The 26,569-nt window shown below is 47.3% G+C and overlaps 1 protein-coding gene across 7 annotated transcripts in view; it reads left to right on the top strand.

The window, feature by feature from the left end:
* Pfkfb3 (6-phosphofructo-2-kinase/fructose-2,6-biphosphatase 3) overlaps positions 1-26,569 on the top strand; it is an 85,580-nt gene that overhangs the window by 43,237 nt on the left and 15,774 nt on the right. For 2 of the 7 annotated variants that reach the window (XM_005354890.3, XM_026782999.1), the window contains exons 1-5: positions 14,693-15,153; positions 21,456-21,581; positions 22,939-23,035; positions 25,453-25,519; positions 25,964-26,038. In XM_005354890.3, the coding sequence (XP_005354947.1) occupies positions 15,078-15,153; positions 21,456-21,581; positions 22,939-23,035; positions 25,453-25,519; positions 25,964-26,038 (441 nt within the window). In that variant the 5' untranslated portion in view covers positions 14,693-15,077. Of the gene's footprint in view, positions 1-14,691; positions 15,154-21,455; positions 21,582-22,938; positions 23,036-25,452; positions 25,520-25,963; positions 26,039-26,569 lie in introns of those variants that run through there. The other 5 variants (XM_026783001.1, XM_013349052.2, XM_026782998.1 and 2 more) reach the window with 4 other exon arrangements.

The following is a 26,569-nucleotide window of genomic DNA, read 5'->3' as shown; positions in this document are numbered from 1 at the left end:
ATCTCTGTGAGTTCGAGACCAGCCTGGTCTACAGAGCTAGTTCCAGGACAGGCTCCAAAGCCACAGAGAAACCCTGTCTCAAAAAAAAAAAAGATGGTTCTAAGTTCTGTCTGTTTGACAGTTTAAACTAAGCAGCACAAGCTCATAGCAATCCTCTGTCACAGCCTACCAAGTGCTGAGATGACAGGCATGTGCCTGGGATTACAGGCTTCTTCAGAGAGATCTCTGTTTATTGTTTATTCGTGAGCCATAAGAATTCTGACTAGATGGAAGGTATTCCAAGTGGAGGAAGAGCCTTTTGAGGGGAATATCAATGGAGCTTCTGACATTTTGTGATCCACGTGAACTTTAACATTTTCAAATTTGGCTTTCCATTTTGTAATAATTTCAGATTTACTGAAAATGTTGCAAAACAGGGTTAAGTATTTCCAATAGCCTTTACCCAGATTCTGCAAATATTAGCACGCTGCTCTTACTTTTTGATGCCGTCTGTCTTTTTGTCTGCCCACCTGTCCTCTGCCTCTAAACATCTCCGAGCATATTTCTTCAGAACAAGGAGAGGGTTGAGCATGGGAGCTCACACCTGAAGGCCCATCACTTTGGAGTCTGAAGATGGGTAAGATTGCCGAGAGTTCAATGCCAGCCTGATCTATGTGCTCGGTTCTAGGCCAGCCCACGCTATAAAGTAAGATCCCGTCCCACAAAACCAAAACCGAAATCCAAAACCAAAAGTGAGACCAAGCAAAAACAAATAAAAACCAGGAAATGACTTCACCCAGAGCCCTTATCTCACAGGTAGAGTGCTGAAGTTTCCGGTGTCAGATCATTGTTCTGTGTTTATAGAAGGCAAACACATTTCAGCAGACGTGGGACTTCTATCCAGGATCATGCTTTTGGGGACCTTGCGTCTTCCTGTGGAACTATCTTTCCTCCCGTGTGTCTCACACCCTTCGTTAGATTTGAAGAGTATTGCTATATGTTTTTAAAAGTAATTTTCAAAGTCTTATTTTGTGGTGAAAACATGTGACACAGAGTGTCCCCTTTAACATTTCCAAGTGTTCGTGTCAGTGGGCTTGAGTATATTTACCTCATTGTGCAGCGGAGTTTCAGAATGTTCTCATCTTGCAAAACTGAGAGTCTCCCTTCATTTTCCCTCCTCTCTCAGATCCTGGCATCCTTCATTCTAGCCTACCTTTTGCCTTAATGAATCAAACTGCTTAAGTATCTCAGATAAGTGGAATCATACACACACAGACACACACACACAGAGGCACATACACACTTGTGATTAGCTTATTTTGCTTAGCCTACTATTCTGGAGGCTTATCTATATTCTTTTGTGGGATGAGTAATGTTCAACACTCTCCACATATCATGTCTTATTTGTTTATTCATCCTTCAGTAAATACTAGCTGTCTCTGCCTCTTTGCTATTCATATGTAAGAGCTGTGTAATGGTGCTTTGAAAATGAATGTGCAAATAGCAAATGCCTTTCTCCCAGCCTCCTCCCTTTCTTCCCTCCCTCCCTCCCTCCCCTTCCTTGAGGTCAAACCAAGGGCTGTGTACTTACTAGGTAAGTGCTGTCCCACTGGGACACATCCCACCTCCATTCTTTTTGTTGTGTGTGATGGATTGTATCCTTGGACGCTGAGCCAGAATATGATTTTCTTCCTTAGGTTGCTTTCGTCCTGTTGCTTTTGGTAACAGGAAAACAGCTAAATCAGGGACTGTGATCCCATCACTTGGAAAGTGGAGGCAAGATGATCTGGAGTTCAAGACCAGCCTTGGCTACATGATGAGATCTTGTTTGAGAAAGCTAAAATAAAGTTTAAAAATTAGACATGGAAACTGTGCTATTTCTATGTTCTGTTTGAACCCCATGTCTCCCTCTGTGAATTCCTACCTACTAGTAAGGATGGCTTCAGTCATTGCTTTTCAAAGGACTTGTCAAAGGAAGGTCTTGCCCAGTGACTTCTGTACCCTGACTACCAAGTAGTCAGTTGTGTTATTGTTGTGTGTGAATCTACAGTTTCCTACTAAAGCTCCCATGTTAACAACTTTTTCCAGATGATTGGAACTGAGGGCTCTGACACTATCAATAGAATAGATTCATAATCCATTAATGGGAAATTAGGAGGTAGGGCCTGGTAGGAGGAAGGAGATCATGGGGAATAATGTCCAATCTTATCTCCAATCCCCGTAGTATCTCTGTCTCTCTGATCTCTCTGTGTCTGTTTGTCACTCTCTTTGTCTCCTTTCTATTAGTTGTGGGGTGAGCCGTCCTGCTCCCCTGTATCTTTTCACTCCTGACACTGTCTCATTAGGACCAGCGGGTCCTATTAGGCAACGGGTCTGGCTGATCTGGAAACAGAAGCTAAAATAAGCCCTCCCCTTTTGTGTTGTTTGTGTCTGGTGTTTTGCCACAGAGATGCAAAGTGGCGAACACAGTCACTGCGTGCCCAGTCCGCAGTTTTATATCTGGACTCACTCTGGATTGCACGCATGGATTCCAAGACAAAAGAATTCTTGAGAGCAGAGATTTGTCTTGCTCAGGTCATAGAACTGGTGAGAGGTTGAGGTGGGAAGGGGCCACCCGAGAACTCAGAGATTCCCTCATTTGCAGGACTGGTTGGAGACCGGCTGCTTTGGCTTCCAGCTGTTGTATTTGTGATGTGGGTGTCACGGCGACAGTGATAGGGTAGATGCTTGACATCTCTCCAGCCCGCTGCTGCTCTTCTCCCAAATACATTTTCCTTCGTACCGTCTAGCTAGCACTTCCTTTGTGGTCATGGCACAAAACAATGGGCACAACTCCTTGGGGCTGGTGATATAGGTCAGCAGGTAAAAGCAGTTGATACAAGTCTGATGGCCTCAGATCAATCCCTGGAATCGGTGGTGGGAGAACAGAGCCCACTCCCCAATGTTCCTCTCCGACTTCCACGTGCGAAAAGATAAGACCTTGAGTCTTTGTAAGAGGTTGCTATTTTAGCTATAGTCTTACTCTTTGGGGAAGTGATGTGTTGAGACAGGGTCTCACTCTGTAGCCCAGGCTAGCCTGAAACTCATTGTGTAGCCCGTACCAATCCCAAACTCATGGAGATCTTTCTAACTGGCAGGATTAGAGGTGTGAGTTACCAAGCTTGCAATGTAGCCAAGGGTGACGTTGAACTTCTGTTCTGATTCTCTCGTCTCCACCTTCCAATGCTAGGATCACAAGCGCATGTATCACCCTGGCCCCAGCATCTACAGTAGAACACCAGGGCTTTATGCATGCCAGGCAAGCACTCAACCAACTGAGTCATGTGTTTTGTATCTTATATCTAGTTTTTTATCTGCTCCTTACAGGGAACAACCTGATAGCTCTGCTCTGGAGAGATACTGATTTTTTTTTTTAACACTCTCTTTAAAAGTCATCATCAGGATTGAACGGGCTCTTTCTTATCTCTAGCTGCTCCAGACTGTCCCAAGCCCTACTCTAAACATTACGCATTAATACAACCCAGCTGGAGTCGGTTTTCCAACATCTAGTTAGTTTTGCTTTCCAAAACCTGCAGGTTTTTTTTTTTTCTTCATGATCCAGCTCTATTTTTAGGCTGTTTTCCATTGGGAGAAGTAAGAACTGTACAGGGGGAAGAGCAGGGGAAGGGCGCCAGCCCTGTTTGTCAGCTGGGAGTTGCGCCACAGCACGTGTTTGCGCCACAGGCACAGGCAGGCAGGTCTTGCGACACTGCCCTCCCCTGCTCTCCCACTGCCGGTCCTGAGCAGTGCTGGAACTCACTTTTCCCTACTCAGCAGAAGGTGGGCTGTTTTGCAGGTCATGGTTTCCCCAAGCCTGGTAACGTTAGCAACTTTAATTGACTTGACTGTGACTTCCCCCACCCCAGTCTGCACTCATGCACAGAGAGCGAGAATGTGTGTGTGTGTGTGTGTGTGTGTGTGTGTGTGTGTGTGTGTGTGTGTGTGTAGGTCAGAAGGCAACTTCTGGAGTTGGTTCTCCCAGCACAGATTCAGGACCAGGAGCATAGAGCCAGTGCTCTCACCAGCCAGGTGTCACCTGCTGGCTGAGCTATCTCACCAACCTGGTATCAGGCATAGTTTCTTCTCTGCTCTTCCATGCCCACTGGCCCAGCTTTGGCCATGGCCTGAGGCTGGATCATAACCGTAAAGTATCTTAACCTGCAAGACTTAGTCCTTGGAATTATTTCCCCTTCTCCTCATTGCAGCTTCCTTCTTCCCTGCCTTTTCCTCTTCTTTCTGAAGGAAAAGTCCCACTGTAGCCCAGACTGGCCTGAAACTCACAGTGACCCTCTTGCCTCAGCCTCTCAAATTCTGGGGTTACAAGCATAAGACACCACACATACTTATAATTGCTTTTCGTTGCAGCAGAATTTTTATTGTTATTGCTTTGAGAAAGGGTCTCATGTAGCCCTGCCTGGCCTCAAATTCACTGTGTTGTCTTATCTTGGTCAGTGTTCTGTAACTGTGAAGAGACACTATGACCATAGCAACTCTTATAAGAGAAAGTATTTAATTGGGGCTGGCTTACAGTTTCAGAAGTTAGTCCATTATCATCGTGGCAAAAGCATGGCAGACACGGTGCTGGAGAAGTATCTGAGAGTTCTACAATTGGATCCACAAGCAACAGAGAGAGCCACTGGGCCTTGCTTAAGGTTTTGGCACCTCAAAGCCCACCCCTCCAAAGGCCACACCTCCTAGTTCTTCTCAAGTCATGCCACTCCCTGATGATTAAGCATTCAAATACAGGAACCTATGTATGTGTGTGTGTGTGTGTGTGGGGCATCCTTATTCAAACCACCAGTCCTTGATCTTCTGATCCTGACCTTTTCAAATAATGGAATTATGTACGGTGTGTGCCTGCTGCCTGGAGAGTCTTGCCATGTAGTTCAGCCGGCCTTGAATTCACTATTCTCTTGCCTCAGCCTCCTGCATGCTAGGATTACAGACACTCACCATTATGCCTAGATATCATTGTTGTTTTTTGCATCATGGTCTCCTGTAACCCCAGTTAGCTTTAAGCTTACTGTACAGCTAAGGGTGGCCTTAGACTCCTGATCCTCCTGCCTTCACCTCCCCAGTTCTGAGATTACAGGCATACCCTACATCTTCTTTATTTTTATTTTTTAGAAAGAAGTTTTTAAGTGATTATTTATTTATTTATTTATTATGTATACAACATTCCTTCCATGTATGCTTGCAGGCCAGAAGAGGGCACCAGTTCTCATTACAGACAGTTGTGAGCCACCATGTGGTTGCTGGGAATTGAACTCAGGACCTCTGGAAGAGCAGCCAGTGCTCTTAACCTCTGAGCCATCTCTCCAGCCCCCTACATCTTCTTTATATGATGCTGGGGGTTGCAACTAGGGCTTTATGCATGTTAGATAAGCACTCTGCCAACTGAAGCATACCCTCAACCTTGGTTACCCACCTTGTGAGCCATGTCCCATGTGCACCTCTTAGAGTCCTCTGTGACCATCTCTTTTTTAAGCTTGCTCTTCGAGGAGAAGACTAGGCGAAGAGCCACAGATTGTCTTCGAAGATCTACCTCAAACTCAAGAGATGGATTCAACCATCATCTCCCCAACTAGTACCCACCCTTCACTCTATCCTGGTGTTGGGTGGCAAAACTTTTCCTGGGGAGACACAATATACAAATTTTTACCCCAGATAGGGAACTTCCCAATAATAAACCAAAGTACTGATCCCACCAAAGTCCAACTTGGTGAACTAATGAGTTATATTGGGGTTACTTACAGGAACGTGGGGGAGGGGTTACAGGAACAGAAACAAGTTAAAAACAGCAGCATCACTAAGGTCCACCCCAGCGTGGGTTACAGCTCACAAAGCTGAGAACCTGGAGCACACTGCACAGCCTGCAGGCAGCTTGACAAACTGGAGAGTGTTCTTTTCAGGTACTTAGCTGGTCTAAATCGTTTTTTAGGAAGCTTGGCTGGTTTCTGCTTCTTCCAGGCAGCTGGTCTGGTTTCTTTCTGAGTCTTCTTTGTAGATTTTCTTCTTGCAGAGTCTATTTATTTATTTATTTATTTTTGCAGCACAGCTTGTCTTAGAACCTTCTTTGCAGTTGGACTCTGTTTCCTCTGTTATCAGGGAGCAGTGACTCCAATGGGTTTCAGGGAGTCTTCAAGGTATTGTTTTAGTTGTTTCTCTGCCTGCTAAAGGAGCTCCTCTGCAGGACTGGATGTTTTCACCTTGGTGGAAAATGTCACACAGCACCTGGATTTCTCCAGGTGTAGCATCAACATCAATGCAAACTCCACCCACCCACCCACATCCATACGTGTCCTTTGGAAAAACCAATGCTGTGGTCAACACATGCAGTCACCATCACACAGCGTTTGTTTATCTGAAGTCAGGCTCGAACTCCTGACCCTCGTGATTTCACTACGGAATGCTGACATTACAGATGTGTGCCACCACCTCTGGCACCACGGAATTCTTCACTAACATCCTGTCAAAGTCCAACCTCTCAGTGTCAGAACCCACACAACTATGTGCTTTCTCCCTGGGGTTTAAACAAAATGAGTTATCACTTATTGACAAACATTAAATAATTTTAGCTGTTAGCAAGGCATGGATGGTAGTGCGTGCCTTTGATGCCAGCCCTCAGGTGGCAGAGGTAGGCGGAGTTCCAGGCCAGCCTGGTCTACATAGTCAGACCCTGTCAAAAATATAAAGGGAAACACCACAAATGTATGTCTTTGTTTGAGATAACTATAGTAGACTCACAAGAGTTTGCAGAATAACACGTGAAGTACCATGACCTTTTTGTGTTCAGCTTCTTCTGATTGAGACATGTAATGTAGCTCTAGTATAATATCAAAGTGAAATGGACCTTGGCCTAGTACTGCTATTTGAACTGTAGAACATTGCATTTTGGAAAATCATGAATATTCTGAAGGTATAATACCTTTGTTTTCGGGGGGCAAACAGTTCAAAACAGCGTTTCTCTGTATAGTCTCTGGCCTAGAACTTAGAGATCCTCCTGCCTCTGCCTCCCGAGTGCTTCAAGACATCAAAGGCATACTCCACCACCTTGCTAACCCTTGTTAACACAGATCTCTGTGTCTTGACGGGCTGAAGAGGCTGGCAGAGGGCTTAAAAACATTCTCAGTGATGTATGAAGGAGCACACACAACACCTACAGAAAGCTTTAGTAGCATGGACTACACAGAGTGTCGTTAAAAAAGATAGAATCCTGCCTGGCATGGTGGTCTGTGTCTGTCATTACAACAATTCAGGGGGCTGAGACAGGACCTTGAATTCAAGGCTAGTCTGTGCTGCATCTCACGAGCTAATTTCAAAATGTAAAACAATGCCCAGGCCCTGGGGATGTAGCTCAGTTGGTAGAGAGTTCGTTTTCTGTGCATGAAGTCTTGGATTCAGCCTTCAGCACCACCTAAACTAGACACGGAGGCATATGCCTGCAATCCTTGTACTTAGGAGGTAGTGGCAGTAGAACCAGGAGTCCTGTGTCAGGGCTGGAGATGGCTTAGTGGTTAAGTGGTTAAGGGTTCCTAGTACCCCTGTATATAACTATTTTTTAAAAATATTTTATTTATTTATTATGTATACAATATTCTGTTTGTGTGTATGCCTGCAGGCCAGAAGAGGGCACCAGACCTCATTACAAATGGTTGTGAGCCACCATGTGGTTGCTGGGAATTGAACTCAGGACCTTTGGAAGAGCAGGCAATGCTCTTAACCTCTGAGCCATCTCTCCAGCCCACCTGTATATAACTAACAGCCACCTGTGACTCCAGTTCCAGGGGACCCAGCACCTTTTTTGAACTCTGTGGTTACTATGTACATTGATGCACAGCCATACATGCAGGCAAAATACTCATACGCATAAATTAAGAAAGGAGAGAGAAGGAAAGGGGGGGGTCGTTCATTCAGTGTCATCCTTAGGATATAGAGAGAGTTCAAGGCCAGCCCAGTCTATAAGAGCCTTCTCTAAGAACTCCAAATAAGTAACTGAATAACAGTATAGCAGAGAGGTGTGAAGTGTGGGCAAAGACCTGTAAACCAGCGCTCAGACAGCCAAGGCAGGAGAACAGCGAGATTCATGCTTGCTTGAGCTACACAGTGAGATACGGTCTCACAAAACAAGAATATTTAGGCCGGAGAGTTGGCTCAAGGGTTAAGAGCACTTGTTGTTCTTACAAAGGACATGGGTTCAGTTTTTCGGAACCCACAGGGTGGCTCACAGCTATCTGTAATGCAGTCACAGGGGATCCATAGCCTTCTAACCTTCAAGGGCAATAGGAGCACATATGGTGCATAACATGCATACATACAAACATACATATGTACATACATATAAGGAATTCATATATATATATATATAAAATAATCTAAAACCTTTTATAGAATATCAACAACAAAAAATTAAAAACACCACCAAAATAAAACAAATATAAACAACAAAAGCCAGGCATAGAGGCTCTCATAATTTTAGCACTTGGAAAGTTGGGGCAGGAGGATCAGCATGGCCTGGACTACAGAGTAAGAACTGTCACAAATAACAACAAAACAATCACTCAAAAAAAAAAAAAGAACAAACAACTAACAGCCCTCTCCCAAATAACCCACCCACCACCACCACCAACCCCCCCCCCCCAATAACAATAAGAACAAGGGAACATTGATTGGACCAGGAAACTTGTTGGAAGTTTGGTTGCCCCTCCTCCCCGACAGGTTGGCAAGTGCTCATCCACTGAGTGGACTTGAGTAAATTGCACAATCTGAGTTGATTCATCCACAGCCAGGATGTGACCACAGTAGACCTTCTTCACTCTCTAATAATGCAACAGTTAATCCAGATGGGAGAAAAAAGTAATGACATGCAAAAATAAGGAATCCCTTTTTCAAAATGGATTTTTCTCTCAGTGCAGTTTTAGGTTCATGGAAAAAAAAAGATTCTTATTGCCCATCCACCTCTGTCTATGTCTCTGTGTACATTTCTCCTCTAAATGTGGTTGAAATCTTAGTGTTCTCCCCACACCCCACACACATTTTTGAAACAGGGTCTCACAGTAGCCCATTCTGGCCTTGGACGTCCATATAGCCTAAGGAGACCTTCATCTTCTTTCTTTTCTTTTCTGAGACAGGATCTCTCTACATAACCCTGACTTTCCTGGAACTGGCTACCTAGTCCAGGCTGACCTTGAACTCACAGAGATCTGCTTTCCTCTTCCTCCCGAGGGCTGGGATTACAGGCAGATGCCACTACACGTGTAGGGAAACTTTCTGCTCCAGTCTCCCCCTCCTTGAGTGCTGGGATAACAGTAGTGGTTCCTCATGCCTGACACCTTCCAGGTTTCGAATATATTTAAGCACATAACCTATGAACTGGATTTGGGAACCTCTTATGTCATCTGTGCAGCTAGCCTCCAATCTCTATTTCCATTCATATACAAGTCACAAATATTTCTTTAATAAAAGTCACCTGGCAGGAGGAGCTCTGTAAATTTGAGGCCAGCCTGGTCTACAAAGGGGGTTCAGGACAGCCAGGGCTGTTAACATAGAAAAAAACCCTGTCTTGAAAAACAAAGCAAACAAAAAGTCACCTTCCCTCATCTTTGGATGAGGGGAGGTGACATAAAGGTTTGGTTTTGCTGTTTACTTGATGTCTTGCTTCACCCTCTTATACGTGGGATCTTTCAAGCAAGCAAATAATGACACTTTGGGTCTAATTAGCAACATGAGATTGCTCACAGCCTGCCGGAGCTTGTTCCCTCCATCCTTCCTTCCCTGGGGAGTAGGTGTAGGCACCAGTGTGGTTTAAACATTTAACTCTAAGCAGTTGGTGCAAGAGCAAGGAAATAGAGTTGCTTGTTGCTGTTGTTGATAGACACAGTTTGGCAGCACTGGTAAGGGTTAGGTGACACCGGTCAGAGGAATGGGAACAAAGGTTATGGAGGAAAAGTACTTCCACGGCCTTTTTGCTTAACTAGACCCGGCTCACCGACTTCACACATCGAGTTCTCCAGCAGGTGTGTGGTGGCTTGTGAGTATGAGAATATCATTTTAGGTACTTGCTATGCTAATGTCTCATTTACATGATGAGGCCTTTCTCTTCTTTCATGCCAACAGCTTAACTGGTCCAGGTGAAAGGACTGAATAACAAATAGTCCAGTCTTCCCTTGTTTAGGGTTGTACTCAACACCCTGGGTTGTGGTAGGTCTGTAATGTGACCGACCACCTGTGAAGCTATCTGCTTCTGTGCCAAGTATGTGATCATTTTACACACACACACACACACACACACACACACACACACACACACACACTCACAGGGCTGGAGATGTAGCTCAGTTGATGGAGTGTTTGCCTAGTATGCCTAAAACCCTGGATTTGGTTCTCAACACCAAATAAACCAAGCACGATAGTTCGTGCTTGTAATTTCTTGGCTAAATATGGAGTTTAAGGGCAGCCCAGGTTATATGAGACCCTGTTTCTAAAACAGAACAAACCAGCCACAAACACATGGTCTTCCTAACTTCTTCCTTTCTTGGTTTTTGGCTTGATTCCTTGACCTTTCTAATCTCCAATCTCCCCTTTATTCCTTCCCATAAACAAGGGGTGGCAGGCTGTGGAATGTGAACTAGATTGTTCAGTAGTTTCTTTTGGCTTTCGTGGGGGTCCAGATTGTAACTTAAGAGTCCAAGGGAAATTGTCAATCAGTTCTACCAATTGGAGTCGCCTGGCTTTAAGAATGCCAACCTTGAAGAATGTTCAGATTCTTGGCAGCCTCTTCGAAAGGGCTGAATTCATAATATCCACCCTGGAGATGTGAGAGTTAGAGAAGCCCCAGGGGACCACATCTGAGCTAAAGATAAGGGTGTATTAGCAGACCAGGAGGAGGCAGGAGGAAGACTAAACAGCAAGCCTAAGGAGGCATTTTTGGATGTAGTTGCAGCCGGTTGTTCCTAAGGAGTATCTATCATATTGAAGCAATTTTACCTCCCATGAGGACGCTCATTTCCCTGTGCTTACAAGCTGACTGAATTCAGCTGTGTCCTCATGTTCCATCTACACCTAGATATCTGGAATCCTATGGGGGTTAAGTCAACTTCCCCTTGCCTCTCTGGTAGAGTGACTGGAGAACTTGGTCTTTGTTCTGGACCCCCACTGCATTGTTGGTACCTGGGCAGGGAACATGCACCATTTGAGAATGCTTAACTGCCTCCTGCCTTGAGAGCTGACCTTAAGTCACCAGTCTGATCACAGGGGAGGGCCAGTTCAGGCTTGGCATCCACTACTGGGGTCATCCTTGCAGACTCCTGGAAGTTTCCCTTGCTTCAGGCTTCTACTTGACTCTGTAAAGCCCCCCTTTTTCTGCCATCTCTTTCAGCACTGTCCTCCTCTGCCCACCCCACCAATGCTATCCCTCAAGTTCGGCCTCAAGTCTAACCAGGGTATCTCCTCTAGTTCCCCTCCCCAGGGAGATTCATGTGTTCCACCTTGGGCCCTTCCTTGTTACCTAGCTTCTCCGAGTCTGTGGATTGTAGCATGATTATCCTTTATTTTATACCTAATTATTATACCTAATATCCATTTTTATGAGTGAGTCCGTACCATGTTTGTCTTTCTGGGTCTGGGTTACCTCACTCAGGATTTTTTTTTTTTCTAGTTCATTCATCTGCCTTCAAATTTCCTGATGTCATTGTTTCTAACAGCTGAGTAATTCTCCATTGTGTAAATGTACCACATTTTCTTTATCCATTCTTTGGTTGAGGTGGCATCTAGGCTGCTTCCAGGTTCTGGCTATGACAAATAAAGCTGCTGTAAACAGAGTTAAGCAAGTGTCCTTGTAGTATGATTGAGTATCCTTTGGGTATATGCCCAAGAGTATCGCTGAGTCCCAATTTTCTGAGAAACAGCCATATTGATTTCCAAAATTGGCTGTACGAGTTTGTGTTCCCCTTCCTCCACATCCATTCCAGCACGGGCTGTCATTTGTGTTTTTGATCCTAGCCATTCCGACAGGTGTAAGATGTAATTTTAGTTGTTTTAATTTGCATTTTCCTGTTGTCGGAGGATGGTGAACATTTCTTTAAGTGATTCTCTGCCATTTGAGATGCTCTGTTGAGAATTCTCTGTTTAGGTCAGTACTCCATTTTTTTAATTGGATGACGTAGTTCTTTGATGTCTAGTTTCTTGAGTTCTTCATCTATTTTAGAGACCAGCCTTCTGTCAGATGTGGAGTTGGTGAAGATCTTGGTTGTCATTGGAGATCCTTCATCCAGTGACTGATGGAGGCAGATTCAGAGACCCATGACCAAACCTTGTGATAGGGGAGTCCTGCTGAGGAGAAGGGGGAGGAAGTATAGGAAAAGTGGGGTCAGGAGCGTCTCAGGAAAACAGAAACCAATAGTCGTGGCTCCTGGGAACTCATGGAATCTGAACCAACAACCAGGGAGCTTTCATGGGACTGTGGGACCTCTGCAGATATGTGACAGGTGTGTAGCTTGTTCTGTGTGGGGGACACCCAGCATTAGGAACAGGGGCTGTCCCTGATGCTTTGACTGGCTCTTGGGAACCTATTTCTCACGCTGGGTTGCCTTGCCCAGCATCTATACATGGGAAGGTGCTGGTCTTATGGCCGCTCGATATGCCCTGCTTTGCTGATGCCCATGGGAGGCCTGCTCCTTTCTGAGCCGTTTTGGAGGAGGGGTGGATGGGGGGATGGTGGTGACGGGGAGGAGTGGGAGGAGAGAAGGAAGGGGATGTAAAATAAATTAATAAAAATAATAATAAAAAGAAGAAAAATAAATTTAAGCAAACGATGAAAGGTATAAATAAAGATTGATCTCTAGTGGTGCCATTCCCACCCTGTCCTCCATGAACTCCCAGCAATCTCTTCCTAAGCTTTGAAGTGAAGGAATGCCTTCTGACAACTGGACTGGCTTGTAGGTGTCTGCAGAATCTCAAGTGGGCAGCCAAGGGCATGGCACCGGCCTGTAATACCAGGCTGAGAAGGAGCAAGCTCTAGGCCGGCCTGAACTATATAGGAAAGCCCCGTCTCAAACAAAGAAAACAAACAAAACCAGTGGGAATTTGAACATGTGTCCAGGTGCACTGTGGTTGCTGGGGAGCAGGTAAGGTGCGGGGTGTCTCCTGGCAGGGGTGCACCTTCACCTATTCCCCCCACGCCCCCGCCCCAACGTCCGGCTTCCCGCTCCGCACCCTGCAAACCCAGTGAGGGGGACCCTTCCAAGAGACACGTACACTCGATGCTTTCCTTGTCGAGTCAGTCCACTCTGATTTCAGGAGTGGAGCGGGACTCACCCTTGGGCATTCTAGGGTGTCACCTCTGGCATTTGCTCTCACTGCAGAAAAACAAGTTCAAATGCAGAACACAGACACCAGACGGTCAGTAAAGCTGTCCTGAGAGTGGGGGCAGGCTCTGAGGAGGGTGGCACCGAAGGGTGGGGTGCGGGAATGGGGGTCAGAGCCCGGAGGTCTCCAGGGTCTACTAGCCAGGTGGGCGACTCTGTGCACCAGGTCTCCTGGGCTCTCCAGGCTTCTGGAGAAGGCGGAGGTCCCGGGCGGGGCAGGCTGGGTTGGGAGCAGAGCAGCTGCGCCCGCCGCCTGGGAGCCGGCGCCCTCCCAGCAGAGCATGCAGGACGTGCGCGACGTGTGGCAGCCTCTGCGCAGACTTTTCCACTGCAGTGTGGGGTTCCGCGAGCGCCTCCAATCACAGCCCAGCTTCATCGCGACGTGTACAGCTCGCCGCTAGGCAGGGCAGGGCAGTGCTTTCTGTGCGGAGGCTTCACTCGCTAAAGACACATTTAAAGTGCCATGCTTCCCCGCCAAAGGACCCCCAGACTGTTGCTGAATCAATGGCTTCTTGCAGTTCACTGACTGCCTCTCGTGTATCGCCAGCCTATGCAAAGTGCGAATATCGAGAAAGGAAGTGGGGGCATGTTCACATCAAACTAAAAGTGGCAGGGTGTACCGGAGGAAGTGACATGAGTTTAGGATCTTGTCACCTATCGACTATAAGCCTCGGGGCTTATAGTCCGGTAGTGAAGGTGGGAATGGGCTCCACGTTTTATTCATTACTTGCAGAGATAAAGGTCTATGAGATATGGTCTATGTTGAAAGGGAAACTGAAAATACCGACTCCTCCCCTCTACCCCAAAGTTCCGTTTCTATTGAACCTCCTTTACTTTTTTGCTCTCTCCAAGTGCCTAGTAATGCGGGACTGGGTGAGGGGTGACAACCCAGTTTCTAGGTTTCTAGGGCATTCAGAAAAAAAAAGTGCCATCCCGAAGGTGGCAGTGACAGCAGTGGGTGATGACGCACAGGTGTTAACAGGAGGCAGATCTGACCTGGGTTTTCTCTTGGACTGTACCGACCCCAAAGCTTGGAACTGTGATGCTTGCTATTGGGGCCCCACTGCTTGAAAGGCCGAGCTGGGAAAATACCTTTTAAAACAGCATCTAGAGATGCCCTTAGGGGATAGGCTTAGCGAAGTAAAAGAGGGCTAGAGAGCCAGACTGGGTTGCAGGAGCAGAGCGTGCTGCCCTCGCCTGCCCGCAGAGGGCAGCAGCAAGCTATTTCTTGGCCTTGCCCACCCTTCTCTCCACGTGAAAGGGGGCTGGGACGCAAAGAATGCGGCCCGCCCCGAGGCTGACGCGCCGCGTTACGGGTCAGATCTTAAAAGGCCGGGCAGTGCGTGTGGCATCCCGATAGAGCAGAAGAGGAGCAAGTGGCAGTGCTGGGTGGCGGGAGCGAGGCTGTCACTGTGCTGGAGCATCCCTGAGCTTCTGAACAGAGCCGACCAGTCAGCCAGCATTGCGCGCCGCCGCCAGCCCGCGCCGATCTCATCCGTCTCGTGTCTCCGCTCAGGCGATCCTCCAAGACTTCGCACAAAGCACATTTTTCAAAGCAGCACAAGGGAGCGCCCAGCCGCGTGCAGGCGGACGCACCCTTCCTGTCCTTTGTTCCGGGGGGATCTGCAACTGCTCTTCTCCCCAAGTCGGAGTCTCTTCTCCTGGGGTGGCGGGTCGCCGAGTGCAGCTACGAAAATGCCTTTGGAACTGACTCAGAGCCGGGTGCAGAAGATCTGGGTGCCTGTCGATCACCGACCCTCGTTGCCCAGAAGTGAGTGCAGCTGCGCGGGGGGCTAGGTGGCAGACAGCGCCGCGTGCAGATCCCGGCCATTGTGTGTGCAGCGGCTTTGTGCCGGTTCCCCTCTGCGGGAAGCGCACTCGTGCCGGTTGGCCGGGCGAGGCGGGGGTGGCGGCGGGCTGCGTCTCCCGGGCTGAGCTGCAGGGGCGCTGTGGTTCCGGAAACCTCCAGTGTGCCTGGCCTGGCCTGAGATCATGGGGCCAGCGCCTCCCAGAGGCTAAGACCCGGCGCCCCGACTGCACCTGGGGCTCGGCCGCCGTCGCCACCGCCCCTTTTCTTGGGCTCTCTTCAGGTTCATTCTCTCTCACTCTCCCTCCCTCCCTCGTATCTCCCTGTACCTCCGTCTATTCTCATATTCACCCTCACTGCGGCGATTGCAGGCTCTTGGTTTCAGGGATGGTCTATGCGTTTGCTGACTACACGCTGGTGGTGTTTCACAGGTGCGCTCATTTACCCGGAGCACGGAATTTGCTGGCGGTTTGTCTTCGTGACCCACCTGTTGCTGTCGGTAAACGATTTGGGAAGGTTTCGTTCAATTCCATCCCTAGCTTGGGAAAGGTACCGCTGGAGAGACGGATGGAATTGCTCTAAGGCGATGTGTTCCTTCTAGGCAGCACGCCCAGGAGCCCATGGGGGTAGCAGAAGTGAGCTGCCTAGCGGGCATGAGGCTCAGACCACGTTTGTAGCTTGAGTTGTAAGCATGGAATCCAGTGACAAAGCCAGGAGGTGGTTTCCTGTCACCTTGGGGACACTTGAGCGCCGGACTTCAGGGTAGGCTTCTCCACTGCCACGTTTCACAGGATAGATGGTCATCACAGGACATGACAGCTCTTTTGGAGCATTGAATGCCTGAGTCACCAGCTTCCCTGCCGACCTGAGTCCAGCTTCCCCGTGGTGCAGTATGAGACACCTCCAGCAGGTCTTCTCTGCTGGACCCGAGGGCGTTGGTGGAACCCGTTCCTAAGACAGGGCTCCTTTTCTCTTTTGACAAGGAAGTCAGGGGCAAGGGCTTGGCAGGTCTTCTTTCCTAAACCCTGTCAGACATGTTCATGCACTGGGGCTGCCTTTATAAAAATGCTCCAGGGAATAGCCAAACCTGGTGGCACACCTATAATCGCATTGAGCTGTAGCCGGTTAACTGAGGAGGCTGAGGTTAAGAGAACCATGAACCTGGACTGCAGAATGAGGCTCTACCCAATAAATAAATAAGTAAACAACAACAACAAACCAGGAAAAGTTGGTCAAGACCGAATTTAAACCACTGGACCCACCCCCTCACCATCTCCCCACCCCCTGCCCGAGACAGAGTTTCTCTCAGTAGCTTTGGAGCCTGTCCTGGAACTCTGTAGACCAGGCTGGCCTTGTACTCAGAGATCCACCTGCCTCGGATTCCCGAGAGCTGAGTTAAAGGTGTTTGCCACCACCACCCGGCCCTTCTGGCCTTTTTAATAAGGAAAATTGTAACACATTTTTGGACAGGACTTGGTCACCCCCAAAAAAAAATGACTGGCTTCATATGTATATATAAAGCCAGGAGTTGCATGTGTACGTGTTCTTCCCTTGTTTGGGTCTTCGGGAACCATGGCAACTTTTGCAAGGACCCTAAGCTCAGTGGGGCTGACTGTAGCAATATTGAGAGACATGACAGTACAGCTCTGTGCCCCTCCTCCAGGCTTCAGAACCTGATCATTAGATTCCGTGAGCTTGCACGTCTGTCACGGAGTTGAGAGATTTGCAAACAATTGCTGTCAGAGCCATTTAGAGCTTGAGGTGTGTGGCTCTAAAGCTGACGGATTAAGGTGACCAGTTCACCAGCTTCTGGAATTCTTCCGTGTGACACTGGGGTGTAGCCTCAGACACATCTCTTCACATGCGAATATCTACAGCCATGGTGTTTACTACATATCCATGTTTTAAGTCCTATCTTTCCTATACTCAATTTGTTTCTGACTGCACTAGAGAAAAGAAATGGCTTTTGTGCTGACATTGGGAATCTTGTGGACTTCTTTTTCTTTTTTGGAGATAAGGTCTCTCTGTGCCCTAGCTGGCCCGGAACTTTGTAGACTGGGCTGGCCTCAACTCAGATGGGATTAAACAGGCAAGCAGATCTCTGAGTTCAAAGCTAGCCTGGTCTCCATAGCATGTCTTGAAATTTAAAACAAACTGAGTATGTTTGCCCGTGAAGCACAGTAATTCAGTGCCAAGTTTCTTTACCAACATTGTGATGAATGCTTCTTACAAAACTGGAAGTTTCTGTCAGTTTAAACCACAATTCAGAGAGACTTGACTGTATTTGCAAATTAGCTTAGGTGATCTTCAGTTCTACTAGCAAGAGCTGCCTTTCCTGTTACCTCCACTGAATATCTGCAGCCTGCTACATAGTTGGGTGCTGCTACCTGCTTGGAACCCTAGTTTCCTCAGTTTCAAGAAGATTATGTTTTGTATATGTAAGTGTATCTGGGCTGTGAGCTATCCCAGCCTTGGGCAGTGTGATGGGTGGGTTATAATCTATGTAGGTACAAAGATCCCATCGCTAATGCAGCAAAGGGACATTAAGACGGATTACACAGAGTTAATCAACAGCTACAAAGAACATCTCCTATAAAAATACTTACTTACTCTGATGAGGAGGGTGGCACATGCCACGGGGACGATCAGAAGAGGACAGCTCTGTGGAGTTGGTTCTCTCCTATCCTTAAGTGGGTTCTAGAGATGGAAATTAATCCTTGGACTTTGAGAGGCAAGCAAAGCCATCTTGTCAGTCCTCAACTTTTTGTTTTTCCGAGATACATGGGAGTAAGGTACCAGTTTATCTTTGGTTAGGATTTAGAATAGACTGCATGTGAAGGAAGATGGGCATGGTATTCAACATCTTACAGAATTCTATCTGCTGATGCCCAGCCAGGCACATGCATAGCAACCGTTTCAGGTGAGTTATGTGGTGGTTCATAGGGTGGCTTTTTGTGAGTCTTACTTAAACTATGGGCAATACTTTTAGTATGAATCTTCCCAAACTGCCACAGGGCCTAGCTTTCTTTAGACAATGGGTTTTCCCCTCATATATAGGTTATTGTTCTCATTGCTGTGACCAAAGGGACTTCTGGAAGGAAGTATTTATTTTGACTAATTTGAGGGTCTAGTCTATTATGGCTGGAAAGTAGTGGAATGTGAGGCTGTTGATCTCTGCATCAGCAGGCTGGAAGCAGAGAGATTTGAAAGTTGGTGTTCAGCTCTTTTCCTCTTTATTCAGGCCTACCACACCCGTGGAATGGTGCCATCCACAGTTAGAGTGAGTCTTCCCACCTTGGTTAACCCAGTCTGGAGGCATTCTCATAGATACCCCAGGGGTGTGTTTCCATCTAGTCCAGTTGACAAATGACAATCAACCATCATCACACTTAAACAGAACATCTGTGCATTCCTTTATCCGTATTTAAGTTAATACCTAGATTTGTTGCTAAAAAAAATCTGGTATGAAACACTGAACATTAACTGGGTGGTGGTGACTCACCTTTAATCCCAGCACTTGGGAGGCAGAGCTAGGCAGATCTCCGAGAGTTCAAGGCCAGCCTGATCTACAGAGGGAGTTCCAAGACACCCAGAACTAGACAGAGAAACCCTATCTCAAAAAACACAGAACAAAACATTGAACATTTATATGAAAGGAAAGGAGACATGTTTGTCTTAGGAAATCTTATGTTGAACTCAATAAATTGAGTTTGTTGGGAAGAAATAGCAGTGTTAAGGATTGGATCCAGGGAGTGTTGTGAGATGGAGGATGAGGGGTCATGGCTGGTGTTTCTTTTTTCTTTCTTTTTTTTTTTTTTTTTGTTTTTCAAGACAGAGTTTCTCTGTGTAGCGCTGGAGCCTGTACTGGAACTCACAGAGATCTGCCTGTCTCTGCCTCCTGAGTGCTGTGATTAAAGGCATACCCTGCTGCCGCCACCACCACTACCACCTGACTTTAGTCTGTCTGTCTGTCTGTCTGTCTGTCTCTCTCTCTCTCTCTCAAGATTTATTTATTTATTTATTTATTTATTTATTTATTTATTTATTTATTATATATACAGTGTTCTGTCTGTCTGTATGCCTGCAGTCCAGAAGAGGGTGCCAGATTTCATTATAGATGGTTATGAACCACCATGTGGGTGCTTGGAATTGAACTCAGGACCTCTAGAAGAGCAGCCAGTACTCTAAACCGTTGAGCTATCTCTCCAGCCCTTTTGTCTCTTTCTCAATGGTAAAAATGTTTATGAAGAAAAGAACCCCGGGGCAAGGAGCAGGACATTGTATGTTCAGCGAGACCCTTGAACTGGGTTATAAGCTGAAAAGGGGCTGTGAGGGGGATACTAGATTCATCTGGAAAGATTTGTCCATCTTTCCACGCACAGATATCTGGGTGACGAAGCTACACTTGGTCTGGCAGCTCCTCTGAGTGCCTCAGCTTTGGGCAGTAGGAAGAATGGCTTTTGCTTTGTCAACTAAGAGTAATCTAGGTTTATTTGCTCTTGAAACCCAGCAGCACTCTGCTGAGTCTACGGTATTGCCTTTTCTCTTCCAAAGTGTCGATTGTTGGAGGTTTGTTTCTGCGATTAGTAGATAGACTTAATCCCTGATCTGATAACTCAGCCGGCTTCCGCCTCTGCATCCCTGACACAGTTCCAACAGAAACTGCCCATGTACACATGCATGTATGGGTGCCTGTTTCCAGGCATCTCTGGGTGCTTTCGGTAGCAAGGCTTCAGCAGGGTCATCAGGGTGGGAGAAGGGATCATTGGCTGGAGGGGCAGGAGCATCTGTCTTCTAGGTAACTGTTCTTTCCAGGGTCACTGGAATGCATTCATGGGGAATGTCTCTAAGGCTGTCTTTGGCTTCTGAATTTCTTGTCTAGATAGACTCACACTCCTCACCCAGGTCCCCACTATCAAAGAGATCACTCACCCCTGCTTGTCCTGTTGCTTCTACTCAGACCCTAGTCTGCAGTTCTGGAAGCAAAAAAATCCACCACCTTAGTGTCCCCCTTTGCCTATAGTTCCCACGAGCCTCTATCTAAATCTGACATCTGTCTAGATTGGTGGCATGACTCTCATCTCTTTTTCCTGCAGGCTGTGCAGCCTGTGTCTGGGACGGGAGAAGGCCAGCTGGGTTAGAGTTGGCAGACAGCCTCTTTGGCTTGTAAGCTTACTTGTCGCCAGGATGCAGCAGTCGCCCAAGAGTCTCAGTGGCAAAGAGACAGCCAAGGAAATACTGGAACTTTAGTTTGTCTAGTGGGATTCTTTTGGCTGCTTTCTGAAAACCTCTGTCCCTGGTGTTCTGTCTTATTGAGATTCTGAGGATATATGGGGTACTCATTCATCACAGGCAAGAGTATCTCTGGAAAGCCTGCCTGGGACTTAGTGACTAGCTTACTTAGAACCCTCTGACTGGCAGACTCAGGCGACCCTCTGAACCTGGCATCTATCAGATCCTTGGCAGCAGGATGGAGGGGGGTGGTCAGGGAGGATGTGAGAGGCACAGGCATGGTGCCCAGCCAGGGTCCTAGCATTCTGTGTCCCTGACCCACTTTTACTTGATAAATTCTTACTGTTTAATTCTTTTTTTCTTCAAGAAAGTCTGTGGAGTTTCTCTCTTGGTTTCTGGGGCTCCCCTCTGTTTGCTTTCCACCCGTTTGTTCAATTTACAATTGAATTAGAAAACCATCTTCCCCTAATTCTACCCTTCCTGGTATTAGGGTCACATCCTTGTATCCCCAAGAAATGCTCTTATGTTATTCTGTTAGGAACTGGAATCACCTTCTGGGGCTCAGTACCTGCATATCTGATTATGCCTTCTGTTTGGAACTTCCATTGCCAAATATTGCCCGAGAAGTGAAACTAAACTACAAGGTCAAGGGATGTGGTCGCTAGGGGGGTGGGGTGAAGTGTGCAGTCCCATTGGGTCATCAGATGGCAAAGACTTTGGGATGTGGAATGACATCAAAACATGAGAGTTATTTTTTTTTTTTTTTTTTTTGTTTCTTTAAGAATAGTTTCACATTGTTGCCCAGGCTGGCCTGGAACTAACTCTGTGTAGCCCAAGCTGACTTTGAACTCAGCTATGTTCAAGATCACCTTGAACCCTCAATCCTCTTGCCTCTGTCTCCCAAGGACTGGAATTATTGACACGTGCCACCATACCCAACTTTGGTCCCATTCTTCAAAAATCTGTCTTTAGGCAGAGGACTCTGGCATTAACTTTTGCTTATTGATTGATGACTCTTCACTTGGTCTTTGCAGCCTGTGGGCCGAAGTTGACCAACTCCCCAACGGTGATTGTGATGGTGGGCCTCCCAGCTCGGGGTAAGACTTACATCTCCAAGAAGCTGACTCGCTACCTCAACTGGATAGGTGTTCCCACGAAAGGTAAGCCAGGACGTGAGGCCAACAGCTGGTACTCTCCGGGTGGCCACTCACAGGCGTAACTGTCCTGGGTCATGGAGTCTGATCCTGTTTCCCAGTCCTGTTAGCTCAGTTCACCTTCACCTTCTTCAAGCTCCCTGTGGTGACCTCATGTTCTGTGGATCGTTTTTCTTTGAAAGTCCCATCACATGTCACTGTAGCCTTCTTTTGGTGGCCATCCTCCCCAGCTTCACGCTGAATGCTATTGATGATATTTGTTTACACCCCTGCCCTGTCTTCCCAACTAAATGGGAAGTGTCCTGAGGAGAGGGATTAGCATCCCTCACTGTGCTGAGATTTTTGTTTTTTAATACTGGTGCTTGACTCTAGGTCTACATAGGTTAAGCAGTAACTATTAAATATGATCTCATCATCAAAGGTGTGTCAGCAGGAACATGGCTAATTTAGACATGGCAGGGGTAATTTAGAGTTAGTAGCTCAGCAAGTAGGCAAGGCTGGTTGTTCAGTGAGACCCACTTATGTTTAGATACCTTATTTGTCTTAACATTTATTTATTTATTTCATTATTTTATATGTATGGGTGCTTTGGATTGTGTACGTGGAAACACATGCACACGCGTGCGCACGCACCACACACACACACACACACACACAGTACATGTGTGCCTCATGCCCCAGACAGTCAGAAGAAGGAGTCAGATCCCTTGGCACTGCAGTTATAGATGGCTGTCAACCTCCATGTGGGTGCTGGGAATTGAACCCTCATCCTTTGTAGAGCATCATGTACTCTTAACTGCTGAGCTAACCCTCCAGCCTGTCTTGTCTTATCTGTGTATCTGTCAGTCTGTCTTTCTGTCTGCCTGTCTATGACAGTGTTTCACATCTCAGTGGTCTCCAATGAGCTCTTCTATATCAGAAGCCACTGAACTTCTGATCCTCCCCGTCTACATCTCTGTGCTGGGATTACAGTCATGTATCACCATGACCAATGCCCACAGTTTCATCAGAGTTTCATCCTTGCTAGACAGGACTCTAACAGCTGAGTGACTGACTTCCTGATTCTTACAGTACCTTTTTTTTCCCCTGGATTCTGACTGTTCTCAGAGTCTGTTTCTGGTTGACAACACTGGGAGATGGGATTGGGATCTGGTCCCTAGGAGACACTTCTGGTACAGCAAGAGTCATGGGTGCTATCCTTTGGTCTGGACCTTGTTTCCCAGACTGTGACCTGGGGATGACAAGCCTGGACTGGGACGTCCACACTGTTTCCATACGAGATTATTTATCCAGATAGGTATTGACTGAGAAGTCGTTTGTTCCTGATGGCTTATCCAGGACTGTCCTTGTCTTTCCTGTCCAGTGTTCAATGTGGGAGAGTATCGACGTGAGGCCGTGAAGCAGTTCAGCTCTTACAACTTCTTCCGCCCTGACAACGAGGAAGCCATGAGAGTCCGAAAGTAAGCCTGAACTGCCGTGGGTTTCCTGTGTGCGTGTGTGTGTGCGTGTGTGTATGTGCGTGTGTGTGTGCGTGAGTGTGTGTGTGTGTGTGAGTGTGTGTGTGTGTGTGTGTGAGTGTGTGTGTATGTGTGTGTGTATGTGTGTGTGTAAGCTTATGTGGAGGCCTGAGGAGGAGCTTGCATGTTCTTTGGGCACTGTCCACTTTATAATAAAATAATACGTGTAGGTGAGTGTGAGTGTGTATGTGTGTCCACGTGTGTGGAAGCTCAAGGACGTCAGATAAATTCCTCTATTACTCCTCTGTCTTCTGAGACAGGGTCTTTTTAAACAATTGTTTTATGTGTGTGGGTTTTTGCCAGCATGTATGTTGTTAGTGCCTGGTGCCTGGGGAGGCCTGAAGAGGGCTTCAGATCCCCTGGTGCTGGAGTTGCAGGAGGTTGTAGTGTTCCAGGTGGGTGCTGAGAATCAGACCCGGGTCCTGGAAAAGCAACAAGTCTTCCTAACTGCAGTCATCTCTCCAGCCCTTAGACAGGGGCTGTTGATGAACCTGGCACTAGCCTGGCTGGCCAGTGAGCTCTGGGGACCAGTTCTAGGATTCCAGAAAGTGGCGTGATGTGGGGCGTTTCGATGAGTGCTGGAGATGGAAACTCATGTCCTTATGCACGTGTGACTAGCAGTGCTTTACAAAACTGAAACAGCTCTGCAGACCTCTCTGGAGAGGTAGGGTGTGTCACTGTAGAACTTAACAAGTAGTCTAGACTGGCTTGCTGCCGGTGAACCCTGGCACACCCCCAACCCAGCATCCGCTGCTTCCTTCTCTCCCTCCTCCTTCTCCATGTAGGTTCTGAGAATCCAACTCAGGTTGTACTATGATCTGAGCTCTCTTCCCACCCAGTGGCTTCCTTTGTAAAGCCAGGTTCTGTAAGAAGAAGAAAAGGCCAGTCTGCATGCTGGCTCTTTGCTGGTGGCCATTAGACCGAGCTAGTAGCAGGACAACTCTCTTGGCCTCTCTGTGACTGGCTGCTTTGAACTGCTCCCAGGAGTAGGAACTGAGCCTCCCTGAGGAGGTTCAGCAGCCGCCTAGCACCAGGAGTGAACAAAGCCCCTTTCTTTGGAAACCATCAGTTTGCATTTGCAAAAGATTTCCTAAGCTGCAGGTGACAGGGTGGTGCTTTTCAGTTCTGCAGGTGCTGGAATCAAAGAGGTCCCAGTCTCTGGTGCCAGGCCCAGCCCTAGGCATGGCCCAGTGAGGCTCTGTGTGTGTGCTCTGGCATCCGTCTCTATTTTACTAGTACTGTTATTAGTTTTGTTTTAAGTTAGGGTCTTGTTATAGAATCCTGGATGGCTTGGCACTACCTTTTATAGCTCGGATTGGCCTTACATGCGGATCTGTCTTCCTGCCTCAGCCTCAGCAGTACAGCTATTATAAGAGTATTTAGCACCCTGTCTGCCTAGCACTGAATTTTATTTTTATTACTAATTTTTGAGATAGGGCCTTATGTAGCCGAGGCTGGTCTTGAGCTTTCTGTGTAGCTGAGGATGAACTTCTGGTCCTCTGGCTTCTGCTCCCCTGTATGAGGATTATAGATGTGTCACCAAACCTGATTTATACAGTGCTAAGGACTGAACCTGTGGCTTTATGCATATTTGGCAAGCACTCTCCCAAGTAAGCTAGATATCTGGCCCTTGGTACCAGTTCTTTAAAGCTCCTAGGTTTAATTTTTAAGCAGAGCATGGTTCACTCTCTGTTTCTATAATCCCAGAATTTTGGAGGTTAAGGCAGGAAGTCAGCAAGCTCAAGGCCAGCCTCAGCTACTGAGTAGGTTCAAAGTCAGACTGGATAACTTAGTGAGATCCTATCTCAAACTAAAATGAAAAGGGGGCTGGAACTGTTCATCGTAGAACACTTGCTTGGTGTGTTCAAAGGCCTTGATTTTAGTTCCCAGAATCACAGAAGAAAGACAAAGAGCAAAAGGTTAAACCATTAAAAAAAAAAAAAAAAAGAAAGAAAGAAAGAAGGCCATGAATGGTATCTGGTGCCTGGAATCTCCACACTGGAGGGGCTAAGGTGAGAGGATTGCTGGGAGTTCGAGGCCAGCTTAGCTACGGAGTTGAATGCCAGCCTGGGCAGCGTAGCTGGAGTCGGTCTTGTCTGAAAACAAAACAAAACAATCCACAAATACAAACGTTTCTCAGGGAAATTGATCCCACCGTGAAGCCAGGCGTGATGACTGCCTCCCTCAACTGTGTGGAGGTGGGTGTTTGTGCTGGTCCCCAGGTCAAGGGCTCTGGATCTAAAGAGGCCTGGTTAGCACTGAGCAGCTTGGAACGGGAACATCAGTGTGTATCAACAAGGGATGTGACTGCTCGGCTGGACCTGCTCTGACCAGTGCTTTCCCCTCCTGTGTGTTTGCAGACAGTGTGCCTTAGCTGCCCTGAGAGATGTCAAAAGTTACCTGACGAAGGAAGGAGGCCAGATTGCAGTAAGTCTGGGGGGCCCAGGCACCTCTGTCCTCGGGGGCCCTAGCAGTATGGAGAGCTACTATGGCTTTAAGGGCTGAGGGAACAAGTGGCCCGAAGCAGCTCAGGAGTTGTCTTGTGATGGATGCTGGGATGTAACTTTGTCACTCACCTGTGCAGTGGGCATCTGGGTACCACCTCTACTGTGATGCTTCCAGCCACAGCAGTGAGGGGCCATTGCTTGGTCCCTCATTGTATGTAACTGCTTGCTAGTTCCCCAGTTTCCCTGCTTTGCTGGAGAGCTGAGGGCAAAGAATGAGGAGGGAGCATTATGGAGGGTTAGGGGATAGGACATCCCGTCTAGAAGGAGGAATTGGGGGCTTATTTCTAGAAACAACAGATTGAATTCCTTGTGGTTTAGGTAAGTATCATTTTCAGTTTTTCTGAGCCGCCTTCTTCTCTATCAGGTTTTTGATGCTACGAACACTACTAGAGAGAGGAGACACATGATCCTTCATTTTGCCAAAGAAAATGACTTCAAGGTGAGCCAAACTTGCCTCCTCCGGCAAATGCTGAGTGGAAAACACCTTGGGAGCTGCTGATTACCTGACTCTGGCTTCAGCCTCTTTCTGTCTCGAGCTGTTGTTGAGGCAGGGTCTCACTCTGTGGCCCAGGTTTGTTGAAAGACACTCCGTAGCCCAGGCTGCCTTCAGACTCACAGCAATCCTCCTGCCTCCGTCTAAGTATCGGGAGTGCAGGTGTGAGCTTCCACTCATCGTTGTCCACATTTTACTGTCTTAAACAAGGTCGTCCTTGTGGCAGGATGCCTAGGGACAGTGAAGCCCGTCCTCCCTCCCTGGCGGAGGGTGAAGGCCTTGGCCATGCAAAGTTGACATTTTATGGAGTAATACTTTCCCAGTTCTTCTCTTCCTCCTTATGAATATTTTGGTTAACAAACAGGGACAAGAGCTTCTGGTTCTAAAGCACAAAATCATGGGTTTTGCTGAGACATTTTCATACATGGGCATCATTATACTTTGTTCCTATTTGCCCTCCCTTCTTCTCTCGCTCCC

The sequence above is a fragment of the Microtus ochrogaster genome, chromosome 16 (genome assembly GCF_000317375.1).
Source record: "Microtus ochrogaster isolate Prairie Vole_2 chromosome 16, MicOch1.0, whole genome shotgun sequence".
In the NCBI taxonomy this organism is placed as follows: Eukaryota; Metazoa; Chordata; class Mammalia; order Rodentia; family Cricetidae; genus Microtus; species Microtus ochrogaster.
The sequence above is the reverse complement of the archived record's forward strand: the minus strand, read 5'-3'. Positions and strand labels throughout refer to the sequence as shown.